The sequence below is a fragment of the Macrotis lagotis genome, chromosome 1 (genome assembly GCF_037893015.1).
Source record: "Macrotis lagotis isolate mMagLag1 chromosome 1, bilby.v1.9.chrom.fasta, whole genome shotgun sequence".
Taxonomy (NCBI): Eukaryota; Metazoa; Chordata; class Mammalia; order Peramelemorphia; family Peramelidae; genus Macrotis; species Macrotis lagotis.
In genome coordinates this window covers 864,637,115-864,660,056 of record NC_133658.1, presented here as the reverse complement: position 1 = coordinate 864,660,056, position 22,942 = coordinate 864,637,115, and the positions used below count along the sequence as shown (strand labels likewise).

Sequence of the window (22,942 nt, the reverse complement as noted above, 5' to 3'; positions counted from 1 at the left end):
GATGGAGGAATTGGGTCCTCTCAGACCAGACTGGACTGGGCAATTTCTCTAGGACTGCTTTCCTATCTTTGGCTTGGTGTCAGTGATAACTGAGGCCTTCTGGAAATGGGGGAACAGATGCCAGAATCCTGGGGCTGAAGTGACTGAGTCATATTTCACAAATCAGAATTGGACAAGACCTTATAACAGAGGACATCAGAGCTAAGAAAGGCCTTAGAACATGGAATGCTAGAGCTAGAAGGGCCCTTAGAACATGAGGTATTGGAACTGTATGGAGATTTAAGAGTATAGAACATTGATCCTGGAAGGGCCCTTAGAATGTGGAATGTTAGCCTCAGTACAGAAAGAGACCCCTAAAAACAATTTAACATATACCCCACCCCAACACACACTACCACCATTTAACAGAGAAAGAAATGGAAAGGACTCTATCTCTGGAGTCAGTGGGTCTGGGTTCAAATCCTGAATGATGTTTATGTCCTATGTGGCCATAGGTAAGTGACTTCACAGGTTGGCCCATGAATGTGGCTTCCTAGGCTGAATTCTTAGGAAGAATAATAGCCTTTGTTCCTGTGGTTCTCTAAGGCATGGAAACACCCCCATTCCTAGCAATACTCATTGGAGGTAGACACTGTAAATGATAGTTCCATTATATAGATAAGGAGAACGAGACTCAGGGTTGGACACTTGTCCATACATTGGTGCTAGTATTTGACCCCAGGGTCAACTGACTCACAATCTGATTTTTTACCAACTGGATCATCCATCAAGGTGGATCTGTGAGCCAGGCCTGCCTCAACCTTCCCATATGGGTGAAACTAGAAGAGGTGAACCAGAGGCCCCTGCTCCCTAAACTCTCTCTCCTCCTGGACAGCCCATGGCCTCTGCTGCTCATGGAAAGTGACCTTAGGAAAAGTCTTATCCCTTCAGGGAGCCTCAGTTTCCTTGTTTGTAAAAATGAAGGCATCAGGTTAGATCAGAAGATTGAGACTTCCCCCCCCACCCCCCCCATGGTGCTCGTCCTCATCCTCTGTGTTCAGGAGGCCACTTTGATATTTCAGAAGAGACCGATTAATTCCCATTCTGTCTTGGCATCCCTTTGTCATTAAGCTGTACATTCCAGTTAGATCTGACAGGTCCTCCTCCATCTCTTTTTTCTAGAATGGTCAAGTTTCTGGAGAAGACACTAGAAGACTTTCCTCCAAGGTGAGAATCAAGAGGACTGATTTTGAAATGGTGAAGTATGGGGGAGGGAAGACTTTAGGAGGAACTTCCCAGGAAGAATCTGAAGCTGTGGTCATTTCTCAGGTCTATCTGAGAATCTCCCCTAGAAAAGGAAGGAGGGAGAAAAGAAGGAAGAAAGGAAGGAAGGAAGGAAGGAAGGAAGGAAGGAAGGAAGGAAGGAAGGAAGGAAGGGAGGAAGGGAGGAAAGGAGGGAGGGAAGGAAGAAAGGAAGTAAGGAAAGAAAGAAAAAAGAAAATGAAAGAAGGAAGGAAGAGAAGGAAGGACTTATTAAGTGTCAGACACTAAGTACTTTATAAGTCTTATCTCATCTGATCACAACCCCAGGAGTTAGATGTTTTTGGGAAACTCAGGCAAACAAATTAAGTGACTTGGCCAGGGTCACACAGCTGGTGAGTATCTGAGACTAGATTTGAACTCAGGTCTTCCTGAGTCCTGGTCCAGCCCGGGATCCACTGTGCCACCTAGCTGCTTAGATATGAGAGGTGAACTAGAGCCAGAAGGTGTTAGGACTCAGAATGTTGGCACTAGAAACAACCTTAGAACAGAATGTGAGGTCTGGGGAGACCACCAGTCTGTCTTGGCAAGGCCTTCATTTTACAGATCCAGAAGTAGAGAGGAAGTGACCTATTTAAGGTCCCGTGTCTCAACTGTCAGACCAGAGCACTATTAAAAACAAAGTGTTTTGGCTACTCCTTTCCTGCTCCAATGTCCACGGGTCCAAGGTTCTTCTTTCTGTATGCATCAGAGATTTTGGATCACCATTTTTCCTGTCTGGATGGGGGCCCATGATTCTTCTCCATGAGGGAATGAGGATAGGTAACTTGTCTGCATTAGACAAATGAGGAAACTGAGGCCCAGAGGGTTGACTTCCTATTAGTCATTAAGACTGGTCTGAGGGCAGAGGATGTTTTCTCTGGTTTGTTGAGCTCAGTGTGACCATTCTTATGTAGTGGGCTCCAGGAGACAGAATCCTTGTTGTAGGCTTGGTCCTGACCTCACCAGATTTTAGAGCTTATTGGTCACCCACTTATTTTACTCTCCTTGGAAAAACTGAAACCCAGAAGAAGGAAAGTGATTTGACCAAGGTCACACATCTAGGAAGCATCATAGTTAAGACTTGAAGCCTGGTGTTCTGTCTTTGAATCCATCATTTCTCTGAGTCTGTCTTCTTCTCTGAGCCTCCAGAGGCACACCTTCACATCTTGTCCTCCCTTCCCCTCCACTCTGGGCTTTGGGGGCCTGAGATGACCTTCTCTGTGTTTCCTCTACCCCTCCTTCTTCTGTCCCCTTAGACTGGATCATAAAGGAGACCTTTGGGACTCAGGGCCTGACTCCAGTTTCCCTGTTATGATAACAGGTTGGGGGGTGGAGTGGGGGAAAGGATAAGGAGAGTGCCCTGGAAAGGGGAGAGGCTCAGTAGTGATAACCATCGTGTGAGGTGGCTGCTGGGCTAACTCTATGATAGTCATTGAGGCCTAGAATGGGAGTGGGGGCAGCTCAGGAAGGCCAGATCAGAATGATTTCCTTTTTTATTTTAATATAATAGAAAAGGGGGGCAAAGACCCTCATGGGGCATCCATCTCTTCTACTGGGCTTCAGCCTTGAATAGGGGTGGGTGACCCCAGTAGCCAGAGTAGATTGCCCAATACTATTGGGGGGGAACAAATGAGGAAGAGGAATTATTAGGCTAGAGTGAGAGAGATGGAGTCTGGTCCCAGGACAGGTGGTGTTAGACCAATGTGAGAGAAATGAAGTCTGGACCCCAGGACAGGTGGCAGTGACATAGTATGGCTTAGAATGCTTCACCATCCTGGCTGAATGACCTGAACAGAGCCTGTCTTGTCTTGGGAAACCAAGGCCCCCAGGGGATGAAGCAACTGAGGCCTGCAATGGGACATCTGTGAGGCCTGTTGCCCCTTACACCTCCCCCAGCCCTTCACCCCTGAAAGAGTGCTATGTCTTTCAGAGTCTCTTAGTCTGGCTATGTATACAACATTCTGTCCTAGTGGGTCGATGCCTCCCCATTCTGGAGATCAGGGAAGAGGAGGGAGAGACGTGTCCTGATTTGGTCTCTAGTATCCACAGCGTTTATTTGCTTACTCAGAGTTTAACTTCCTTTTAGGGATCCTTTTGTTTCCACAGTATCCACTGTGGATAAAGATTGTATAATGTTTTTCAGAATTACTCATATATTTTCATTTTTAACAGGCCATTCATATTTCATTGAGGTGTCGGATCTTTCTTAGTATTGCCCCAATTCACAGATGAAGAAACTGACCTTGGTACAATGGAAAGAACCCTGGCTCTAGAGGCATAGCCCCTGGGTTCAGATCTCATCCTTCTCAATTATTACCTGTGGGTCTCTGGGCTAAGCACTGAGCCTCCTTATATCTCAGTTCCCTCAACTCTAAAATGAGGGGATTGTTCTAGATGACTTCCTTTTTAATTTTTTTTAAAAGATAATACCTGTCCTCAGTAAACTTATATTCTAATCGGGAAAGAGAGCACATCAGGAGAGTAGAGACTGGAAAAAGGCTTTTTGATTTGGGAGATCAAGGAATGTTGAATGAAACAATTTTTGTTGTTGTGGAGTCATTTCAGTTGTGTCTAACTCTCTGTGACTCCATCTGGGTTGTTTTGTTTTTTTGACAGACACTAGGGTGGTTTGCTGTTTCCTTCTGTATCTCATTTTCAGATGAGGAAACTGAGGCAAACAGGGTGAGGAGACTTGCACAGATTTTCTAGATGCTCAGACTGGTGGAATCCTTCACAGTCAGACTTCCTTTTTCTTAGAATTGGGTAGAACAGGCCTCCTTCTACAGGGAGGAAAGTTTGTCCTTCATTTTTGAAGAAGACATGACAACAAGGAGGTAATATCATAACAAGCACATGAATAGGATTTGAGTGAGGGGTTACTGTCCTAAGTCACCAGCTTCACTTTCTCCTCCAATGCCATCTGGGTCCAGCAGCCAGATATGAATCAGGGCAACTGGAGATGGCCCTGGATGGGAGGCAATCAGGATTAAGTGACTTGTCCAAGGTCACATAGCTTGTGTCAACTGTCTGAGGTTGGATTTGAACTCAGATCCTCTCGACTCCAAGGCCAGTGCTCTATTCACTGCACAACCTAGCTGACCCTATAGGGAGAAAAGATGGGGACTGAAGACCTTAATGCCTGCATCTCCAGGAGAAGACTGGTTGCCTCTCCCCTCAGGAATAGTAGATTCAGACTTCTTCTAGAGAGAGATGAGATTTGAATGGAGACCAGACCTAGGAGAAGAACCTAGAAGTTAGTATATCTAAGTACTCTGGGGCAGGGAAAAAGATGTGTGACAAGAGAACTCATGGTCCAAGAGTAGGGTCAATGAGCCTGCTCAGAGACAGAAACAAGGTGATCCACTGGGTTTTGCATCCAAAGAAAGACTTTTTACATATCCATTCAATTTAATTAGTGAGAAAACTGTGGGTGAGTCACTTCCTTGGTAGTTTTCCTAACTGTAAAATGGGGATAATGATACTACTAGGGATGTGAAGGGGAAGATATTTTATGAATAGGCCAGTGTGATGAAAATGTTACCTTCACTTTGGTTGGAGCCATATCCTTCTTTGAAGCCCAGGATGTCAGTTATTACCTGTCTACACCCTCCTCCTGTATCTTTACTCAGCTGTCTGCTCTTGCCCAGCTCAAGGTTTTTACCCCAAACCTAAGGATGAATCTGACTAGTTGTGTGTGAATAGTCTCAGATGGACTTTGCTTTTCTTGTTATCCAGATGGGAGGTGGGGTCCGGGTGTGGCAGATCCTCAGAACTGTTTCTTGGCAGGTCTCTCCTGCCCAGGGTGTTTGGAGAGGGTGGAGGCCCCCAGTCTAGTCCAGTGAGCATTTCTTTAGAGCCTGTCACCATATCTGTGATTCTGGAGTACAGTAGGGGGTGAGAGGCAACCAGCTACCTGATTACTGAAATAGGAAAAGAAAATGCTAGCAGCCCTCTCCTACCCAGAACCTGTCTTGTCTTGAATCCCCAGAAGAAGGGAAGTGATTTGACCAAGGTCACACATCCAGGAAGCATCATAGCTAAGACTTGAAACCTGTCTTTGAATCCATCATTTCTCTGAGTCTGTCTTCTTCTCTGAGCCTCCAGAGGCGCACCTTCACTTCTTGTCCTCCCTTCCACTAAATCACTAAATATGGATTCAAAGCCAAAAGTTCTGGGTTCAAGGCTGTCTTCCAACCATGTCCCTTTCTTCTGAGCTGCTAATAATAGAACTTGTCTATTCTTTCCCTTTTAAATATGTAAATGCTCATTTGAACTGTAATTTCACAATAATTTGGTACTTGGAGCTAGATGGGACTTTAGAGCCCATCTAAGCCCAAGCACCTCATTTTCCTCCAGGTGAGGAACCTGAGGCCCAGAGAAATGAATTCATTTGTTCAAGGGGACAGATGAACCCATGCCCTCTGACATCAAATCCAGAGCTCTCTGCTGGACTGTGCTGATACTTCTCCACATGAGCGTTCTATTGCTGAGGTGGCTACTGACTCAGTGGAGAGAATATTAGACCTGGAATCAGGAAGACCTGAGTTCATATCTGGCCTCAGACATTTACTAGCCATGTGACTCTTGGCAAGTCACTTTATGTTTGCCTCAGTTTCCTCATATGTGAAATGAGAATCAAATGAGATAATAATTGTTAAGTGCTTAGCACAATGGTGGAATCTCTCTAAATGTTTTTATTTTTTATCATCATTATTATTTCCAATGATGCACTCCTTACTTTCCATGCCTGCCCATCCTATGGATCATAAGACTTCAACAAAATTAAAAAACAAACAAACAAGGGTACTCCATGGGTAGTACATAAAACTACCCATCCCAGCTAATCTCTGTAGCTCTTTCCAGCCCTAATTTGTTCTATAACTCTCTTTGGGCTAGGTTAGAGAGCCAGAATTGGAAAATCAGACTGTGAATCTTGCCTTAGATGCTTGCAAGCTTTGTGACTCAGGAAAAGTCACTTAACCTCTGTCTGCCTCAGTTTCCTCATCTGTAAAATAAATATAACAATAACCTGGTTGTTGTGAGGATCAAATGAAATATATTTGTGAAGTGTTTCTTAGCACAATGCTCAATACAGAGTAAGCACTAAATAAACGTTGGCTCCTATTATTGTTATCTGTAAAGAGCATTGTAAGCCTTAACATGCCGTATTAATGCCAGCTGACTGTCACTGTTGTGGTTATTATTCTATTATTGCCTTCTCATATCAGAATGGCATCTTTGTCCTTGAATATATCCTGTCCTCCCCTCTCCCACCCAGCTCCCATCAGCCCCTCGGATACATTCTAGTTCATGGATACATTCTAGAATCTTTGACTTTATTAGGGAGCTTCCTGATTGCAGGGTTGGGGATTGGAGGCAATTTGCCCATCCTGGAGTAGATCATGGGCTTCTGGATGTAGGAACTTCCTGCAGAGGGGGAGACCAGTCACAGCCTTTGTTATCCTTGTCCCTCCCCTCAGAGGGATTCGACTTGAAACCACACAACAGACTAGTGGGCTTAGGAAGACCTGGCTTCTAGTCCCTACTCAGATGCTTATGAGCTAGGTGACCTTAGGCTAGTCAGCTTTTTGGAATCTAAAGTTTCTTCATCTCTGATACAGAACCAGTGGTAGAATCTGTCTTCTAGGACTATTGTCAGTTTAGATGAGAGAATATTTGTAACACATTGCAAACTTTGGTTCTTTAGTCATTTCAGTAATGTCTGACCCTTCATGACCCCATTTGGGGCTTTCTTGACCAAGATCCTGAAGTAGTTTCCTTTTCCATCTCATTTTAGAGATGAGGAAACTGGGGCAAACAGGATGATGTGACTTGTGCAGGGTCACACAGCTTGTACGTCTCTAAGACTGGATTTGAACTCAAGAAGCCAAATCTTCCTGACTATGAGCCCAGTACTCTGTTCATTGTGAGAGCCTTATATTAGGTGGCACTTGATTTGGAGTCCAGTGATTCCCAAGGAGTCCTTGGATAGATTTTAGAAGATGCTATGAATTTGTTTTTGTTTTTAATATTTTGAGAACTATACTCCAACATAATTGATTTCCTTTGTAATCCTATATGCAGGGTGTTCCCAAAATCTTAAGTTTTAAGTTAGCTCAAAACTTAGCTAAGACTTATGGAACACTCTATTTTTCTTTTTTAAAAAAGCATTATTCTCAGGAGCAGCTAGATGGTGCAGTGGACAGAGCTCCAGATCTGGATTCAGAAGAACCTGAGTTCAAATCCAGCATCAGACACTTGATACTTAGTAACTAATGTATATTTGACCTTGGGCAAGTCACTTAACCCCATTGCCTTTCAAAACCCCCAAAATAAAAAACATTATTTTGAGAAGAGATCCATGGACTGCCCAAAGGGTTCGTAAAACAGCAACAGAAAAAAACCTTAAGAATTTCTGATCTGTATGAATGTTAGTTATTATCCTCATGGGGCAGTCTACCCAAGAATGCCAGAGGCTTCCTCTGGCAAATGTATACCTCCTTTATTTTTGCTTCTTCAGTTTTATGCCTCCCTCTTTAAGGTACAGTGATAGAGCACTGTAGTTAGAAGGCCTGAGTTCAAATCCAGTCTGATACTTGCTAGCTGTGAGACCTTGAATGATTCACTTAACCTCTGTCTGCCCAAGTTTTCTCAACATAAAATAAGGATTATAAGAGCACCCACCTCCCGAGGTTGTTGTAAGGATCAAATGATATAATAATTTACAAAATGTTTAGCATAATGTCTGTTATACAATAGGTATTTAATAAATGCTTTTTCCTTTCCTTATCATCAATCATATGGTACTGTGGCACTTGAGCTGTCCATGTGTTGTCCTTGCCTAGCCTACTGTCTCTTTTACTGCTTATCTTCTGGATAATATTATTTATGTCACTTATAAACAAGTCACTACTGGTGTCCTCTTATGGGCACCATTTTTCCCTTGATGTCCTGTAATTTCAAATCTTCAGAAATGATGAAGTTCTATATTTGTAGCATCACCAACATAATACTGAGATGAAAAATATTGAAATTTTTTTGTTGTGTTTTCAGGGAGAAGCTTGGGTTCACTGGGCATTTCCCCAAATAATATCTAGCCCCTTCTCTTCCTCCCATTCATTTCTCTTTAAGAGGTTCTCCCAGTTGTACCAGACCAGTGGACTCTTAGCCATCTAGAGGCATGTCATACTAGAAACATTCTTTATGGGTGGAATGCTGAGCCTCCCTCTTGCCAAAGTTCATTCTCATGGGTCTTCTGCAGGGCTTTTGTAGAAATGTTCTGCACAGATAGGAACACCTAGATGAGTCCTCATCCTCTCTAGAGAATCCCTCTTTAATTCTCATTCATGACATTTTCCGCAACAGTGGCAAACACCTTTGGCAAACATACATCTCCTAGTTTCACGCTTCATTTGATTATATCAGTCATTGAATAGAGTTATTTCTTCAGTGGCATCTCACATGATTGTAACATGTGCCCTGGTAGCACCCTCTTGGCAGCCTTTATGGCTGAATTTGCTATGTTGGGTCAAATGTCTTTTTCGTAATGAACAGAAGACAAAGTGGATTTAATATTCTCTGCCCTTTTCAGTCAATTGTAACCATGAAGATGTGGCCTACCACAAAGTACTATTTATGAAGCCTGCTTGTTCCTGTCTTCTGTTTCTACCAAGAACAACTTTTCTGTAATGGGTAGGTCTTTCTCATGAAGATTGCTTTGTGATAAGACAGTAGTGTGAGTTACTAGTTCCTGATGTCTTTTTCAAAAATTAGCTTTTTTTTTTTAAAGTGAAAATAGTCTGCTTTGATCTACATTTGATCTACATTCATAGACTCCATAACTCTTTCTCTGAATGTGGAAGGCATTTTTCCATCACATCTCTTAGAATTGTCTTTGATCATTATATTGCTGAAAAGCACTAACTCTGTCATAGCTAAGCATTGCACAGTGTTGTCAATACTGTGTATAACATTCTCCTGGTTCTGCTCACTTCATATGGTATCAGTTTATGGAAGTCTTTCTGGGTTTTTCCGAAATCCACCCACTTATTATTTCTTATAGAACATAATATTCCATTGCATTCCTATTCCACAACTTCTTCAGCAATTCCCCAATTGATGAGCATCCCCTCAATTTCCAAATCTGCGTCACCACAAAAAGAACAGTTTTGAATATTTATGTACATGTGAGTCTTTACCCCATTTTCAAGATTTCGTTGGGATACAGACCTAGTAACAGTATTGCTGAATCAAATACTATACACAGTTTTATTGCCCTTTGGGCATAGTTCCAGTTTCCTCCAGTTCACCAATAATGCATTAGTGTTCCAGAAAAGTTAGATTTTTCTTCAATGAACAAAAAAGTTTCCTTTCTCTCATACCTCAAGTTTCCTCATCTCTAAATTGTCAATAATGGTAGCTCCTGTGTCCAAGGGCTATTAGAAGGCTTAAATGAGACAATGTTTGCAAAAATCTCTTGCAGACTTTAAATTTCTATGTTGAGGCTCTTAAGAGAATATTTTCACTGGCTGTTTCCCATACCTAGAATTCTCTCCCTCCTCATCTTCACCTCTTGACTGTATTTAGGGTCCAGCCAAAAATCTCACCTTCTGCCAAAAGCCTTTGCCTTTCCTCTAAGATTATCCCCAATTTTTCCTGCATATACTTTGTTTTTACACAGCTGTTCCATGTTGTCCCTCATAGTAGGTTGTGAGTTCCTTAGGGGAAGGGACAACTTTTTGTCTCTCACATAGTAGGCACTTAAATGCTTGCTGAATTTTTGCCATAATATAGGATTCACCAATCCATCAGGGATATGTGGATAGATTTAAGGGGGTCCCCTGTCCTCAAAGGAAGAAATCCTTGTGTCAAACATGTTTTACCTAACCAATCAAATTCTCACGTTTACCAGATCAGAAAAAATATTCTGCACCTTAAGTCCTTCACCTCTTTGTTAGGAGGTGGGTAGTATGCTTCATCCTTGGTTCTGTGGTTGATCATTGCATCAGTTAGAATTCTTATATCTTCCAAAATTGTTTCTCCATGCTGCTCACACATCACTCTGCAATCATCTTCAGGAACATCTCTTTGGGGTAGTAATACTATCTATAATTTCTTGTTGTTTGGTTGGGGTGGGGCCTGCAGTGGGGTTAAGTGACTTGCCCAAAGTCACACAGCCAATAAGACCATCTGTGACCCCCCCCCAATTGTTTCAGATATCTTGAGTCAGATGTTTCCATACCTTCAAACTTGATGTTTGCAGCATAGAGATTTGTCCTATCTCAACTTGGTCTTGTCTTCCTGGCCCATCTTCTTTGGTGCAACATGTTTGCTCTCTCTGGGGATACATCACCTAAGGGTATGCTAGGCACTGGAAATACAAAGACAGGGCCACACAGGTCCCTGACCTTACTGGGGTTATATTCTGGATGTACATGCATAAATGCATAGAAAACAGATATAAGATAATCTGGGAAGGAATATGGGGAAGGGAGGGGATGGTCAGAAAAGACCTCATGTAAAAGGTGCTTGAGTTAAGCCTTCAACTAAACAAGGGCTTCTGTAAAGGCAGAGGGGAAAAGGGAGGGCTTTCTAGGTGAAAGGGACAACCAGTACAAAGGTACGGAGGTGAGAAATAGGGTTATCTATGAGGAACAATTGTGACTGTTTGCTAATACTGTGGTGTATATCAAAGGACAGCAGCAGCATTAGTAATATGATTATAATTATAATAAATTGCATTTACATAAGGCTTATTTTGTGACAGACAGGCAGCTAAGGGGATAGATGCCTGGGTCAAGAATCGGCAAGATCCAAGTTCAAATGAATGGCTATGTCGCCCAAGAGAGTGAACGGAGAGAAGGGCAGAGGGCCCAGGACCAGAGCTATTAGGATGTAAGACATGGAGACTGAGAGGGAGCAGCTTTAGGAGAGGCTTGAGAAGAAAGGCTGTTTAGGAGGAGACGGCAGTCAGTGGTAGTGTCAGATGCCAGAGGAATCAAGGACGCCCCAGAAAAAGACCACCTGCCTTGGTGACTGGGACATCCTTGGTGCCTTTGAAGAGAACAGCTTCAAATAGGTATGAAGTTGGAAACTGAGCTGCAGGGGCTCTTAAGGAGAAGAGAAAGAGGGAAGGGGAGGCACTGAGAAAGAAAAGAGAGAAAAGCTGATCGCTCTATTCCATTTTTAATTTGGTTCCACCTAATGCATAGCTCAATCCTGATGTGTTGCTGAGTGTTTTTTTTTAATTGTATTTGATTCTTTGTGACCCCCATTTGGAGTTTTCTTTGCAAAGATACTGAAATTTTTTTGTCATTTCTTTTTCTGATTCATTTTATAGATGAGGAAACTGAGGCAAACAGGGTGACAGGATGTGGGGGGGGAGGTCCCCACAGCTAGTAAGTGTCTGAGACAGGATTTGAACTTAGGTCTTCCTGACTCCAGACCCAGCACTCTATCCATAAATGCCACCTATCTGTCTGGCTTTGACATTCAGTGAGCACTTAATAAATGCTGATTATTTAGCTGTTAGGGAGAAAACTAAGGCCTAGAATAGAGAAGTAATGTGTCCCAGGGGAGCTATTAATTGAAGGCAGAAGTTGGCTCCATTGCTTCTCCCAGGCCTTGATCTACTCATTTTACAAATGAAAGGACTAGAGCAGATATTCTCTGTGGGTCCTTAGCTCTGTATTTTGGCTTGTAAGGCCCCCTCTGGCTGGAATGGTCTATGTTCTGAGTTGACAGTGAGCCCCAATCTGGAGCCTGGAAGGGCAGGGGGTGGGAGTAGAGAGGGTAGGGAAAAAAGAGCATTCTGATTAGAGTCATTAAACATCCTGGGGGAATAATGGAAAATAAGTTGGAGAGCTCTCCTGGAGTCATGTTGTATGTAGGGAGCTTGAATGCCACTCTAAAGAATGAAATTGAGAAGCATGGTTCCCCTGGGGGTTTATTATTTTGAGGCTGTCTTCAATTTGTTTTCTGTGTGATTTTCCTCTGCTAACACGGGGTTCCCAAATGGAGAAGTGTATCTCCTCCAAGAGGTTGGGAAGGCTGGAAGGATCCCAACTCTGGAGTCAGAGGCCCTGGGTTTGAACTCTACTGCTCCTATGGAATAGCTATGTGACCTATAGCTATGTAAAGCCCAAGGCTTCAATTTCCTCGTCTGTAAAATGAGGGGATTGAACCAGATCTATCTGTGTTTATTGGATCTTCTCTGTGGAAAGGCAGTGCCTGATGAACTTTCCCCAGCAAGGCAGATTCATACTTCCTTTGCAATGTGGGTTTAGAGAATTGACAGGGATAAAAGAGGGGATTACATAACCAGTTGGCTTCAAAGGCAGGATCTGAACCTGGATCTTCCTGAGGCTGAGGTCAGATCTCTATCCACTATATCACAGTGTTCTAAATTCTTTTCTATCTCTAAAATTTTGTTCTTATTGTGTCCTTTTAAATTTCAATGTTTTGTGTTTCTGAGGGCCCTCCCAGCTCTGATATTCTGTGTTCTAAGGCCCTTCCCTGCTCTGACATCCTGTGTTCTAAGGGCTCTCCCAGCTTTGATATTCTGGGTTCTAAGGGTCCTCCCAGCTCTGACTTTCTATTTTCTAAGGGTCTTCCCAATTCTGACATCTTGTGTTCGAAGACCCTTCCCAGCTCTGACATTCTGGGTTCTAAGGACCCTTCCAGTTCTGATATTCCTTTTTCTAATGCTATAGAACATGATTGGTACAATGAAGAGAACCTAGGTTCCAGAATCCTATAATTACAAATCTAGAACTGAAGGCAGAGGTGTGAAATTCATGACCTGCATGGGTGAGGCCAGAAGCAGATTAGAACATAATTGGAAAATGTTTCACAAAAATAAACAAAGATCTAGTAGGAAACAGATAATGTTACTATGTGATTTTCTAAGTCACTATGCGATTGGTAGACTTCTCTATGTACAGTTTGGATTCCATTTCTATTTGAGTTGGACACAACTCTTCTATGGGACATCAGAGGCAAGAATTTATTTGCAGGACTTGAGTTCAAATCTCTCCTTATTTCCTCAACAGGTGTGACTTTGAGAAACTTCCTTTACCTCTTCTGGCCTTACTTTCCCCCTCTGTAAAATTCCAGAGGGTAGAGGAGGTGGACGTGGACCTGGTGGCATCTCCTACGTCTCTTTGCCCTTTCTTCCCCTTTGCTTAGTTCTGCGACCACCAGGGGGCACTCCCTTTGCATTTGTGAGCTCCCTATCTACCTATTGGGGAAGGTGGATGGCAAGGGATGGGGAGGAGGAGGCCAGTGGGGAGTGGGTTCAGGGAGTCGCAGTTTAGGTAGCGTTGTGTGGGCGCTGAAATTCTCACAAGGGAAAAAACCAGATGTTTTCGCCTGTCTTTTAGCCTCCCCCACCCCACCTGCTTCCTGCAGGGGGTCTTCCTTCATCCCAGAGCCCCCATATTTCACTATGATGTGGCTTCCTTTTTCCAGGTTTTTCTTCCTCTTCTCTCAAGGGGGTGGAGCACTATGAGGATCTGAAACATAGAAAGTTCATTGAGGCGATAGTCTCTTCTGGAGTACCCTCTCTCTGGTGCCATCAGAGAGGCAGGAAGTCAGCCTGCCCTCTGCCCTTCTGGGTTTAGAGATTCCTGGGAGAGGGAATAAGTGAGTAAAGAAAAGAAGAAAAGAGGGCAAATCACTACCCAGGTGAAGTAGATTCAGAGAAGATCCCTATGAGTCAAGAAGAAAATATTGTGAAAGCATTTTACCATTTACAGATGAGGAAACTGAGGCTTTAAGAAAAACAATTAACTTGTATCCCACTGGATCGACCCACCCTGACTAGAGGATCAGATTCCTTTCTTCCCTTTCTCCTATATCTCCTCCCCATTTCTTTCTGCCCCCTTCCTTCCCTTCTCCATTCTCTTCCCCATCCCTTCCTTCCTCAACTTAACCCCTCTGGAACATTCTGGTCCAGCCCAGCTAGCCTGTGGTTTCATTCTCCCACCAACTGTCTACCAACCTTTGTTACCTCTTAGAATCTCTATTTTCCCTCAATGGTCAATTCATATCCCCCCCTTTTCCAAGGCCACCTACCCCAAATGACCTTGTAGTTCCTTATATGCAGGTCCATGTCTACAATTACTGTACACTGCAGTGCCTGCCCTCTGCCTCGTTAGAATGTCAGTTGCTTGGGGGGTAGGCATCATTTCACTCTTAGCTTTATATTTCCAGGCCTGGCACATAGAAAATGTGTTTTGTTGAATACTGATTGATTCACTCATTGATGACCCATATAACTTAGTAAGGTGCCAAGCTAGAATTGGGTGATTTCTTTGGAATTTAAGGAGTGTCAGAGACCATGCTGTCCAATCCCATTCATTTTTACAGAAGAGAACATCTCATGAGTGTGACAGGGACTGGATCAGGACGTTGGTCTTCCGACTCCAAAGCCAATCTTCTTTCTGATGCTGCAGTTCAGTGGAAGTTGTTCAGACATTGTTCAGTTGTGTCCAATATTTTGTGATTCCAATTGGAGTTTTCTTGACATTTCCTTCTCTAGCTCATTTTACATGAGGATATTGAGGTAAATAGGATTAAGTGACTTGTCCAGGGTCACACAGTGTTTGAGGTCAAATTTGAACTCGTGTCTTGACTGTAAGGCCTGGTGGCTCTGTGCCCTCTGGTGCCACCTAACTGCTCTCAGAGGAAGTAGAGATCCTTATTTTTGCCCAAGGCTCCACTCAGCTCATTTCATTTCAACGAAGCCTTCTTATATTTTCTGTCCTGCACATTGTCTTATGCTTGCATTTGTGTGTGTTCTTCCCCAAACCCAACCATAGAATGTAATCTCCTCAAGGCCAGGGGCTGTTGTTTTTGTCTTTGTGTCTTTACCGCCAGACACAGTGCTTTGACCCTCTGGGCCCTTGATCCTCCAGGCCTTTGACCACTGGGTAGACAGCCTGAATTGGTTAAGGAGAGCTTTACCAAGAAGGTGGCATTAGAGAATGGATGGAATTTTGATTGGCAGAGACAGGGAAAGGACCTTCTGAGTAGAAAAAGTGGGTCTTGGGCAGCATTGACAACAAGAGCCTCTGACCACAGGCATCAGGCAGGGGCTTTCTTGGCCACCCTGGCTTTCCCTCAAAGCATTGGCTGTAGCTGTGTGTGAGCAGGAGGTACCCAAAGCCTTGGTTCAGGGGCCCGGAACGCCTGGGATCCTCTAACCCCAGGCCGGGTTCCCTCTTTCCCCTGGCCTGATCCCTCTTTGAAGCCGGCTGCAGCTGTCTATTTTTGGAATCATTTTCTTCCCCTCACCCCCCCACCCTTTCTCTTCCTGTTTATGAAACCCTGATCCCTTCTATTCCCACTCTCAGCAGAATGTGACAGCAGGCGTCTCCTCTCAGGTGCCGAAGGGGCCCAGGGAGCTGACCCAGCTGGCCCCATCCCCCCCAGTGCTAGGTCCTGGCAGAGGATCTGGGGTCTGCTGCTGCAGCTGTTCCTCCCCTCTCCGCCCTCCTCCCCTTCCAGGGAAAGGCCAATAGGATTGGCGGCCCGCTGGGCACACATCCAGTCCCAGTGCCCTTGAGGAGTCTCCTCCTGCTGGCTGGGCATCTCCACGCCTCCATGGGCAAGGCTTCCTCCTTCTGGCTTTGACATTGGAGGGGGAATGAGGGCAGAGGTGAGAGACTCCTGCGCCCCACCGCTGGCTGGTGACATTCATTGATTATTGTATAGTGTAGGAGAGGGCAGCTAGATGGTACAATAGGCAGAGCACCGGCCCTGGAGTCAGGAAGACCCGAGTTCCAATCTGGCTCAGACACTCCAGGGTCTTCTCCAGTCATCCTGATTCATCTTTGGCCGCTGGACCCAGAGGATTACAGAGGAGAGAGTGAGGCTGGTGACTTAGCACCCCCTGATGTCACGATCTTCTTTGAGAACAAAGGACAAACCTCATCATGAATAGTGTAATGATTAAACCTCTGGACTTGAAGATGGGAAAGACCTGGGTTTAGATCCAGCCTCAAGCATTTACAAGCTGATGCTTACCATTAGACCTCTCTGAGCCTCAATTTCCTCATCTGTAAAATAGGGATAATAAAACCTACCTCTCATACTGAGTAGTTGGGAGGATCAAAGAAGATAATTTATAAAAATCATTTCATTGGTATAGGGAACATCCGTGTGAGGAAGCTTCGAATGCAACTTGTTTGCAACTTGTATGATCCCGGGGCCCTGAGAGCCTAGGGATCTTGCTCAAGGTCCTCTCACCTCAGAAATGGAACTGGAATCCAGGGTTTTGTGGTTTAGAGGCCTCTAATTCTCCTCCATGAGTTTCAAAACCTTATAGCAATCAGCTGTATTGGAAACCCTTTTGTAAGTCACTTCCTCCAAGAACACTGGACCACCCAGTCCCTAAGGTCTCTTCCATTTCATGACATTCTTTTGCTCTGTGAAACCCCAGAGCCTGGGACAAGGGTGGGGTGCAGCTGCCTTACTCTCCCATAATTCAAATCAATTCAACAGCATTTCTCATGTACCTCTAGTGAGCTAAGCACCAAAGATACCAAGACCAAAGTGAGACATTATCCCTACCCTCCAGGAGATTACGTTTTATGGAAGTCAAGGGAGGTGAAAAACAGCCCAGAAATTAAAACTTAGTGTGCACCTACTATTTACCAGGCACTGGGCTAGGCACCAGGGATACAAAAACAAGAGTGTTATAATTCTTCTCCTCCCCGAGTTTACATCTTATGAAGTAAAGATGAAGAGGGCATGGGGTACAACCTGTGCAAAGGCTGAGAGATGGGAGATGACTGCTTGTGTGTGGATGAGTTTGGCTAGAGCATAGACTGGGTGAATGGCATTGATTAAAGGGGCAATGATCCTCAAAAAAGAGACTATGAGAGGCTTCAAAACCAAAGAAAGGAGTTTGTATTTTACCCCCAGGGTAAGAGGTTTGGGGGCTGAGGAGGGACATGATTGCCCAGGACAAGAAGACGAGAGTCCTTGAGTTGATCTTTCCTTTGGGTCCTCTGAAGGTTCCAAAGGTTCATCCTCTGAGCAGAGTGATATAATGAAGAGAGCACTGACCTTGGAGCCGAGAAAATCAGATACTTAGTGGTTGTGTGACCCTAGGCAAGTCATTTCTACTGTTTGAGCCTCAATTTCTTTATGGTTAAACCCAGTAACTCTAAAATCCTCTCAAACTCTGGTGGTGATTCTATGGTCCAGACATAAGATGGCACAAGCTGGTATGGCTGTCCTGGCTACATGGTATGGTGGGATGGGGCAGATCCAGGATCCCTCCAGTGGGGAAGAGCTGGTACTTCCCCCAGAGCCATGTGAGGCTCTGTTGAGAGCAGGTGAGAGAGGTCAGCATTTCTCCCAGGGTCCTACCTTCCTTCCTCCTGTCAGTGGCTAAATTGAGGGGGCCTGTGGGTATCCCCTTTGTCTTGCCTCAGCTCCTACTGAAGTCCTTTAGAAATGGGAGGAGGGATTGGAGTGTGGGTATATCTCCATCCTTTAGAATTCCATAGCCTTGGCCTTGTTGAACAGCAGGTCTCTGTCTCCACCCCACCCCCCAGTCTACATCTCTGTCTGTCTCTGTTTTCCTGTCTCTCTCTCTCTTTAACTTGAAAAAAGGGGAAAGCTGTCCATGGAGTCAGCCAGGTCCTTTGAGTCCCAGACCTGGCTCAGTGCTTTGATTCTAACAGTGCTCCTCACCTTACCTCACTCTTCCTGGCTCATCAAACTCCCTGGGAACTTCCCCCCCCCCACCCCCAGACCTGGCAGCCAGGTGCTCCATCCCTAAAATTATCTTATATTTGCTTCCCATAGATTTCGTGTCTACCTAACTATGTATGTGTTATTTCCCTCGATGGAATGAGGGCAGAGACTCTTTTCTTCCCCCACCCCTAAACCTAGCACAGTGCTTGATACATAGCAAGAGCATAATAAATGCTCATTAGCTCTCTGATTCACAGTGTTTTCCTCATGCTTAGAGGTATGTACTGCCATATTCTCTCCATTTGACAGAAGACAAAACAGATTCTAAGAGGTTTAAGGTGACTTCAATATCAGCAAGCATTTGGGTGCCTACTGAGTTCTAAGCACTGAGGGGAAAAACACAGTCCCTGCCCTCAGGGAGCTTCTAATCTAATGGAAGAGACTCCATGCAGACAACTCTGGACTAGGGAGATGTATGGAAATGGGAGGTAATCTCCGAGGGAAGGCTTTAGCAGTTGAGGGGGACTGGGAAGATTTGCTCACAGCCACTAAGTAGCAGAGGTCAGACTATATTTTTTCTGCTGTCACCTGTGGGTAGCACTGATGCCATCTAACTGAAGCTAGATGATTGAGGGGCTAGGGAAGCACATTTGTTCCCTCAGAGTCCTGAAGCCTAGCTAGACTGACAAGCAGACACCTCTCTTGAAGGTCCAGAGCTCTTCCAAGCTCTCCCTTTCATCTCTCCTGGCTTCTTACTCCTGAGTAGAGACTGGTTCATTTTTGTCATTTTTATCTCCAACATCCCGTGAAGTGCCTAATATAGAGTAGGTGCTGAATCAGTGTTTGTTCTTGCCCAAAAGTCCCACTCGTACCTGCAGCCATCACACCACTTATTTTTGGAAGCCTGAGCCCCAGAGTCAAATTTCTGATGTACCTGGGGAGGGTGTTTGGAGTTTCACCAGCCAGGTGAACATGACCCCTTCCCCAGTCTACCTTCTCGGGGGCCAAGAGCAGCAGTGGCCTAAACTAATAGGTTCATCATGTGTCCCATGCCTATACCCTCCCCTGATGTTTGGCTAGGTCATCCTTCTGAGGAGGCGGCAGAGTGTGGTGGATGGAGCATTGGATTTAGAGGTGGGAGTGCCTACTTCTGATACCTGATAGTTGTGAGGCCTTGGACAACCTACTTAACACGCCAGACCTCTTAACTGTCAAATGAGGTTTTTAGTCTAGAAAGGCAGCCTCTGGAAGTCCTTCCTGCTCTAGATGACCCAACCTGCCCAGTCCTTCCCCCCACCCCATATGATGGGAAGGCATCACAGGGAACTGTGCCTCTAATCGGGTGTTTCTAGCCTGGACTGGACTATTTTCCCAGTGCATGAAGAGGGTTCTCTAGGCTTCAAGGAGTCATGTAAAGCAATAGAACTCCCATGTTTGCTCTCCTGCCAAGCTTTGTATGACCTTGGACTAGTCAGCCTACTCTGTGCTCCTGTTCCTGGGGAGAAGAGAAGTGGTCAGAAGTGGGAATATTCGTTCTTTCTTCTATTGTATGGACCAGACAGATTAGAGTCACTTCTCTCTTCTTTTCTTAGCCTTGGTCTTTGGGGAACAAAATATCTTCCCAGAAACATAGGATGTCAGAGCTAGAAGAGGCCTTAGAACACAGAAAGTCAAAGCTAGGAAGGCCCTTAAAAGAGAGAATGTCAGAGCTGGGAGATGTTGGATCACAGGATGTTAGAGGTGGTAGAGATCTCAGAGAACAGAATGTCAGACCAGAGAGGACCCTTGGAACAAAGAATGTCAGAGCTGGGAGGGATCTTAGAACAGAGAATGTCAGAGCTGGGAGGGATCTTAGAACAGAGAATGTCAGAGCTGGGAGGAGATCTTGGATACAGGATCACAGAGGTAGAAGAGATCTCAGAGTACAGAATGTCAGACCAGGGAGGACCCTTGGAACAAAGAATGTCAGAGCTGGGAGGGCCCTTAGAACACAGGGTGTCAGAGCTGGGAGGGCCCTTGGAACACAGGGTGTCAGAGCTGGGAGGGCCCTTGGAACACAGAATCTCAGAGGTGGGAGGGAACTCTGAACACAGACTATCAGACCAGGGAGGGCTCTTGGTACAAAGAATGTCAGAGCTGGAAGGGACCCTGAAGCAGAATGTTGTGGCTGGAAGATTTCAATTTTAGAGATGATCTACCTCAACCCTCTCGCTGTTCAAGAAGAAACAACAGCGCTGGAGAGGTTAATGACTTATCCAAAGTCACACAGCTAGACTGGTACCAGGACTCTATTCCCTTTCCCTTCTCCTTCCCAAAGGGGGAAGTGTGAGAGGTGGGGAGGGACCCAAGACCCTAAGCTACACAGACATCCCCTTCCTTCCTCAAGCTGAGGAGGCTGAAAAGCAGAAGTACGTGGGGCCTTCAGGCTCCCCCTTCCCTGACACACTCCTCCACTATGCAGGCCTCTGCAGACGTCCCCTGGACAGAGAGAGACTCAGCCTCCTGCACTCATAAGGTAAGAGCCCAGCCGGGGAGTGGCTGGTGTTTCGGCGGGGAGTCTGGCCCTGTGTCCCCTGGGAGAGCAGGGGGCCGGACCATCTCCCTCATCTGCATCCTGGTGGTGGATCCCCAGGGAGATGGTGACCTTGGCAGCAGGCATTTCTTGTCATTACTTGCTGTGAATCCCAGTGCCTTCCCTAACCTGGGGGCTGGGGGGGGGGGAGGGTCCCCCTTGCCCCATGCCTGACAGGGGAAAAGCTACTACAGGAGGTCTGGGTTACCAGAGTGGGAAGCCCCTGATCCTACCCCAGGGGAGACAAGCACTGCCGTGAGCTGGACAGGATGTGGCTCCCAGCATCGGCCTGTAATCTTTCCCCCACCTGCTTCCCCCAGAGCCCGCAGCCCAAGCTCCGTCTTCCTGGCACCTGGAGCGCTGTTTCCCTGCCCCCAAGCCAGCCTCAGTGTTGGCCCCCAGAGGTCTGGGTCAGGACTGGTTATTTGGCCCCCCACCTCAGACCCAGATTGCCATGTGTCCCTGAAGTCCCCCCAATCCCAGTCCCACCAGTTCATCCCACCAGTCAGCAGTGGGGAGGAGGAAAGAACCAGGATTAGGTCTTGTAAATCCTGGAAGCTAAGTTTGGAAAACCATGCTGGGTGAGAGATTACATCTTAGCTGGGAGGACCCTAAGAGGTCATTGAGTCCTGCCCCTTCATTTATACATGAGGAAGCTGAGGCCTCCAAGTTAAATGACTTGCTTAAGGTCACACAGGCAGTAAGCCACAGAACTGAGGTTTGAACTCAGGGCCTCTGATTCCAGGTGTACCCCAACTGACCCCATTGAGTTCAGTAGTACCAGATCCCTACCTGTGGGATCACACGAGGGGTGGTGAGAACTCCATGTTTCTCTCCTCTGGGGCAGTTATGTGGCCAGCTGGTCTGGGCATTCCTGGGGCCATGGCAATGGAGGTATAGCAGATGAGGGCCTCTGTCCCAGTGAAGAGCTCAGCTTTTTCCCAAGGGAAGGAGTGAGTTGTTGGTCCAGTACCAGGGAGGCCTGTCCTCTTTTGTGCCCTGATGCCCAGTCTGAGGCACTCTCTGGGCACCAGCCTCAACAGACTCCCCACAACTGGCAGAGAACTGCCCACCCACTGGACTTTTCACTTCTTTCCTTTTCCTCCTCATTCTTTCCTTTTGTTTTTGACCAATTTCAAAGCAGGTTCATAGACATCTCAGAAGTTATCTGCTCTGAATCTAGAGAAGGAAACTGAGGCTGAGAAATGGGGAGGGTAGTAACTGCCCAAGGGCACATGGGGAGTGACCAACTAGCCTGGATGTGAAGGCAGATCCTGCTGAAGAGGAGAATTATTAATAATAGCTGTCATGTACATCGTGCTTTATTTTAGAATTATAAAGCCTTTTACAAATATTATCTCATTGGATCTGCACAATAACCCACGGAAGGATGTGCTTTTTAGAGATGAGGAAACTGAGGCTGAGTGGCTAGCTAATCTGCTATGGGTCACACCTCTAGTAAGTCTCTGATGTAAGATGTGAGCTCCAGTCTTCAAGAAAAAGTCTTCTAGCTACCAAAGTAGGATACTCAGAGAGCTCGAATAAAGCAAACAAGTTGCAGAGGGGATTTGAACCCAGTTCCTTGGACTTCCAACCGTGGGATTTGAAACAGCTCCGGGTTCCCCAGCATCCTGACTCTCAGTTCTGAGGTGGTTTCCTACCTCTCCTGGCTAACCTTGGCATGGGTCTTCCCCTCGATCTGTCTGAGGAGGCATCAGCTTTGAGCAATGGGGAGGGGCATGAGATCAGAGAAGCAGTGCTTCCGTATTTTGAAGGGTAACTGAGGCGACTGAGTGAAGGAAGGGTGCAAACTCAGAGTAGGGAAACCACAGGCGATGAGTGATTGGGTGCTGGGCTCAGCTTAGGGTAGTCCGGCCCCCGCCCTGAACATCCGCCCGCCAGCCGGGCCTCCCTAAGAGTAGTGGCCTGCCAGGCCTACCACCTGCCATGGTGCCGGGGCAGTGGGCAGCCCCAACAGGTGGATGGAGTGGAGCCTCTGGGATGGGAGATGGAACGGGATACGAAGCCACCCCGCTTCCGGGCCTTATTCAGCCTCTGGCTGCCCAGGAAACAGCGGGCAAGGCCCAGTGGGGCACCGGTGCCCACCCTGGGCCCCAGCCTGAGCCAAGACACGGTTAGTGATGGCTAGAAGGGAACAGATAGGGGGACAAGTGAGGGAGCAGCCAGGAGGAAGGAGGAGAGGCCTGGTGAAGGGTAGGGGCGGGGAGAGATGCTCAGGAAGGAGAGACCAGGGTGGGAAGGGAAGCTCTGGTGGGGAAGAGAGACCAAGAGGAAGTACTTCCTTTCTTTTTTGGACTTCAGTTCATCATCCCTCTTCTGGAGCAGGTGATCTTAGGAAGAGAGAGAGAGAGAGAGAGAGAT

The 22,942-nt window shown here is 46.0% G+C and overlaps 1 protein-coding gene across 3 annotated transcripts in view; it reads left to right on the top strand.

Moving 5' to 3' along the window:
• RPS6KA1 (ribosomal protein S6 kinase A1) overlaps positions 1 to 22,942 on the top strand; it is a 70,683-nt gene that overhangs the window by 5,636 nt on the left and 42,105 nt on the right. The window contains exons 2-3 of one of the 3 annotated variants that reach the window (XM_074218012.1): positions 1,162 to 1,206; positions 20,450 to 20,503. In XM_074218012.1, coding sequence (XP_074074113.1) covers positions 1,162 to 1,206; positions 20,450 to 20,503 — 99 coding nt within the window. Of the gene's footprint in view, positions 1 to 1,161; positions 1,207 to 20,449; positions 20,504 to 22,442; positions 22,695 to 22,942 lie in introns of those variants that run through there. The other 2 variants (XM_074218014.1, XM_074218013.1) reach the window with 2 other exon arrangements.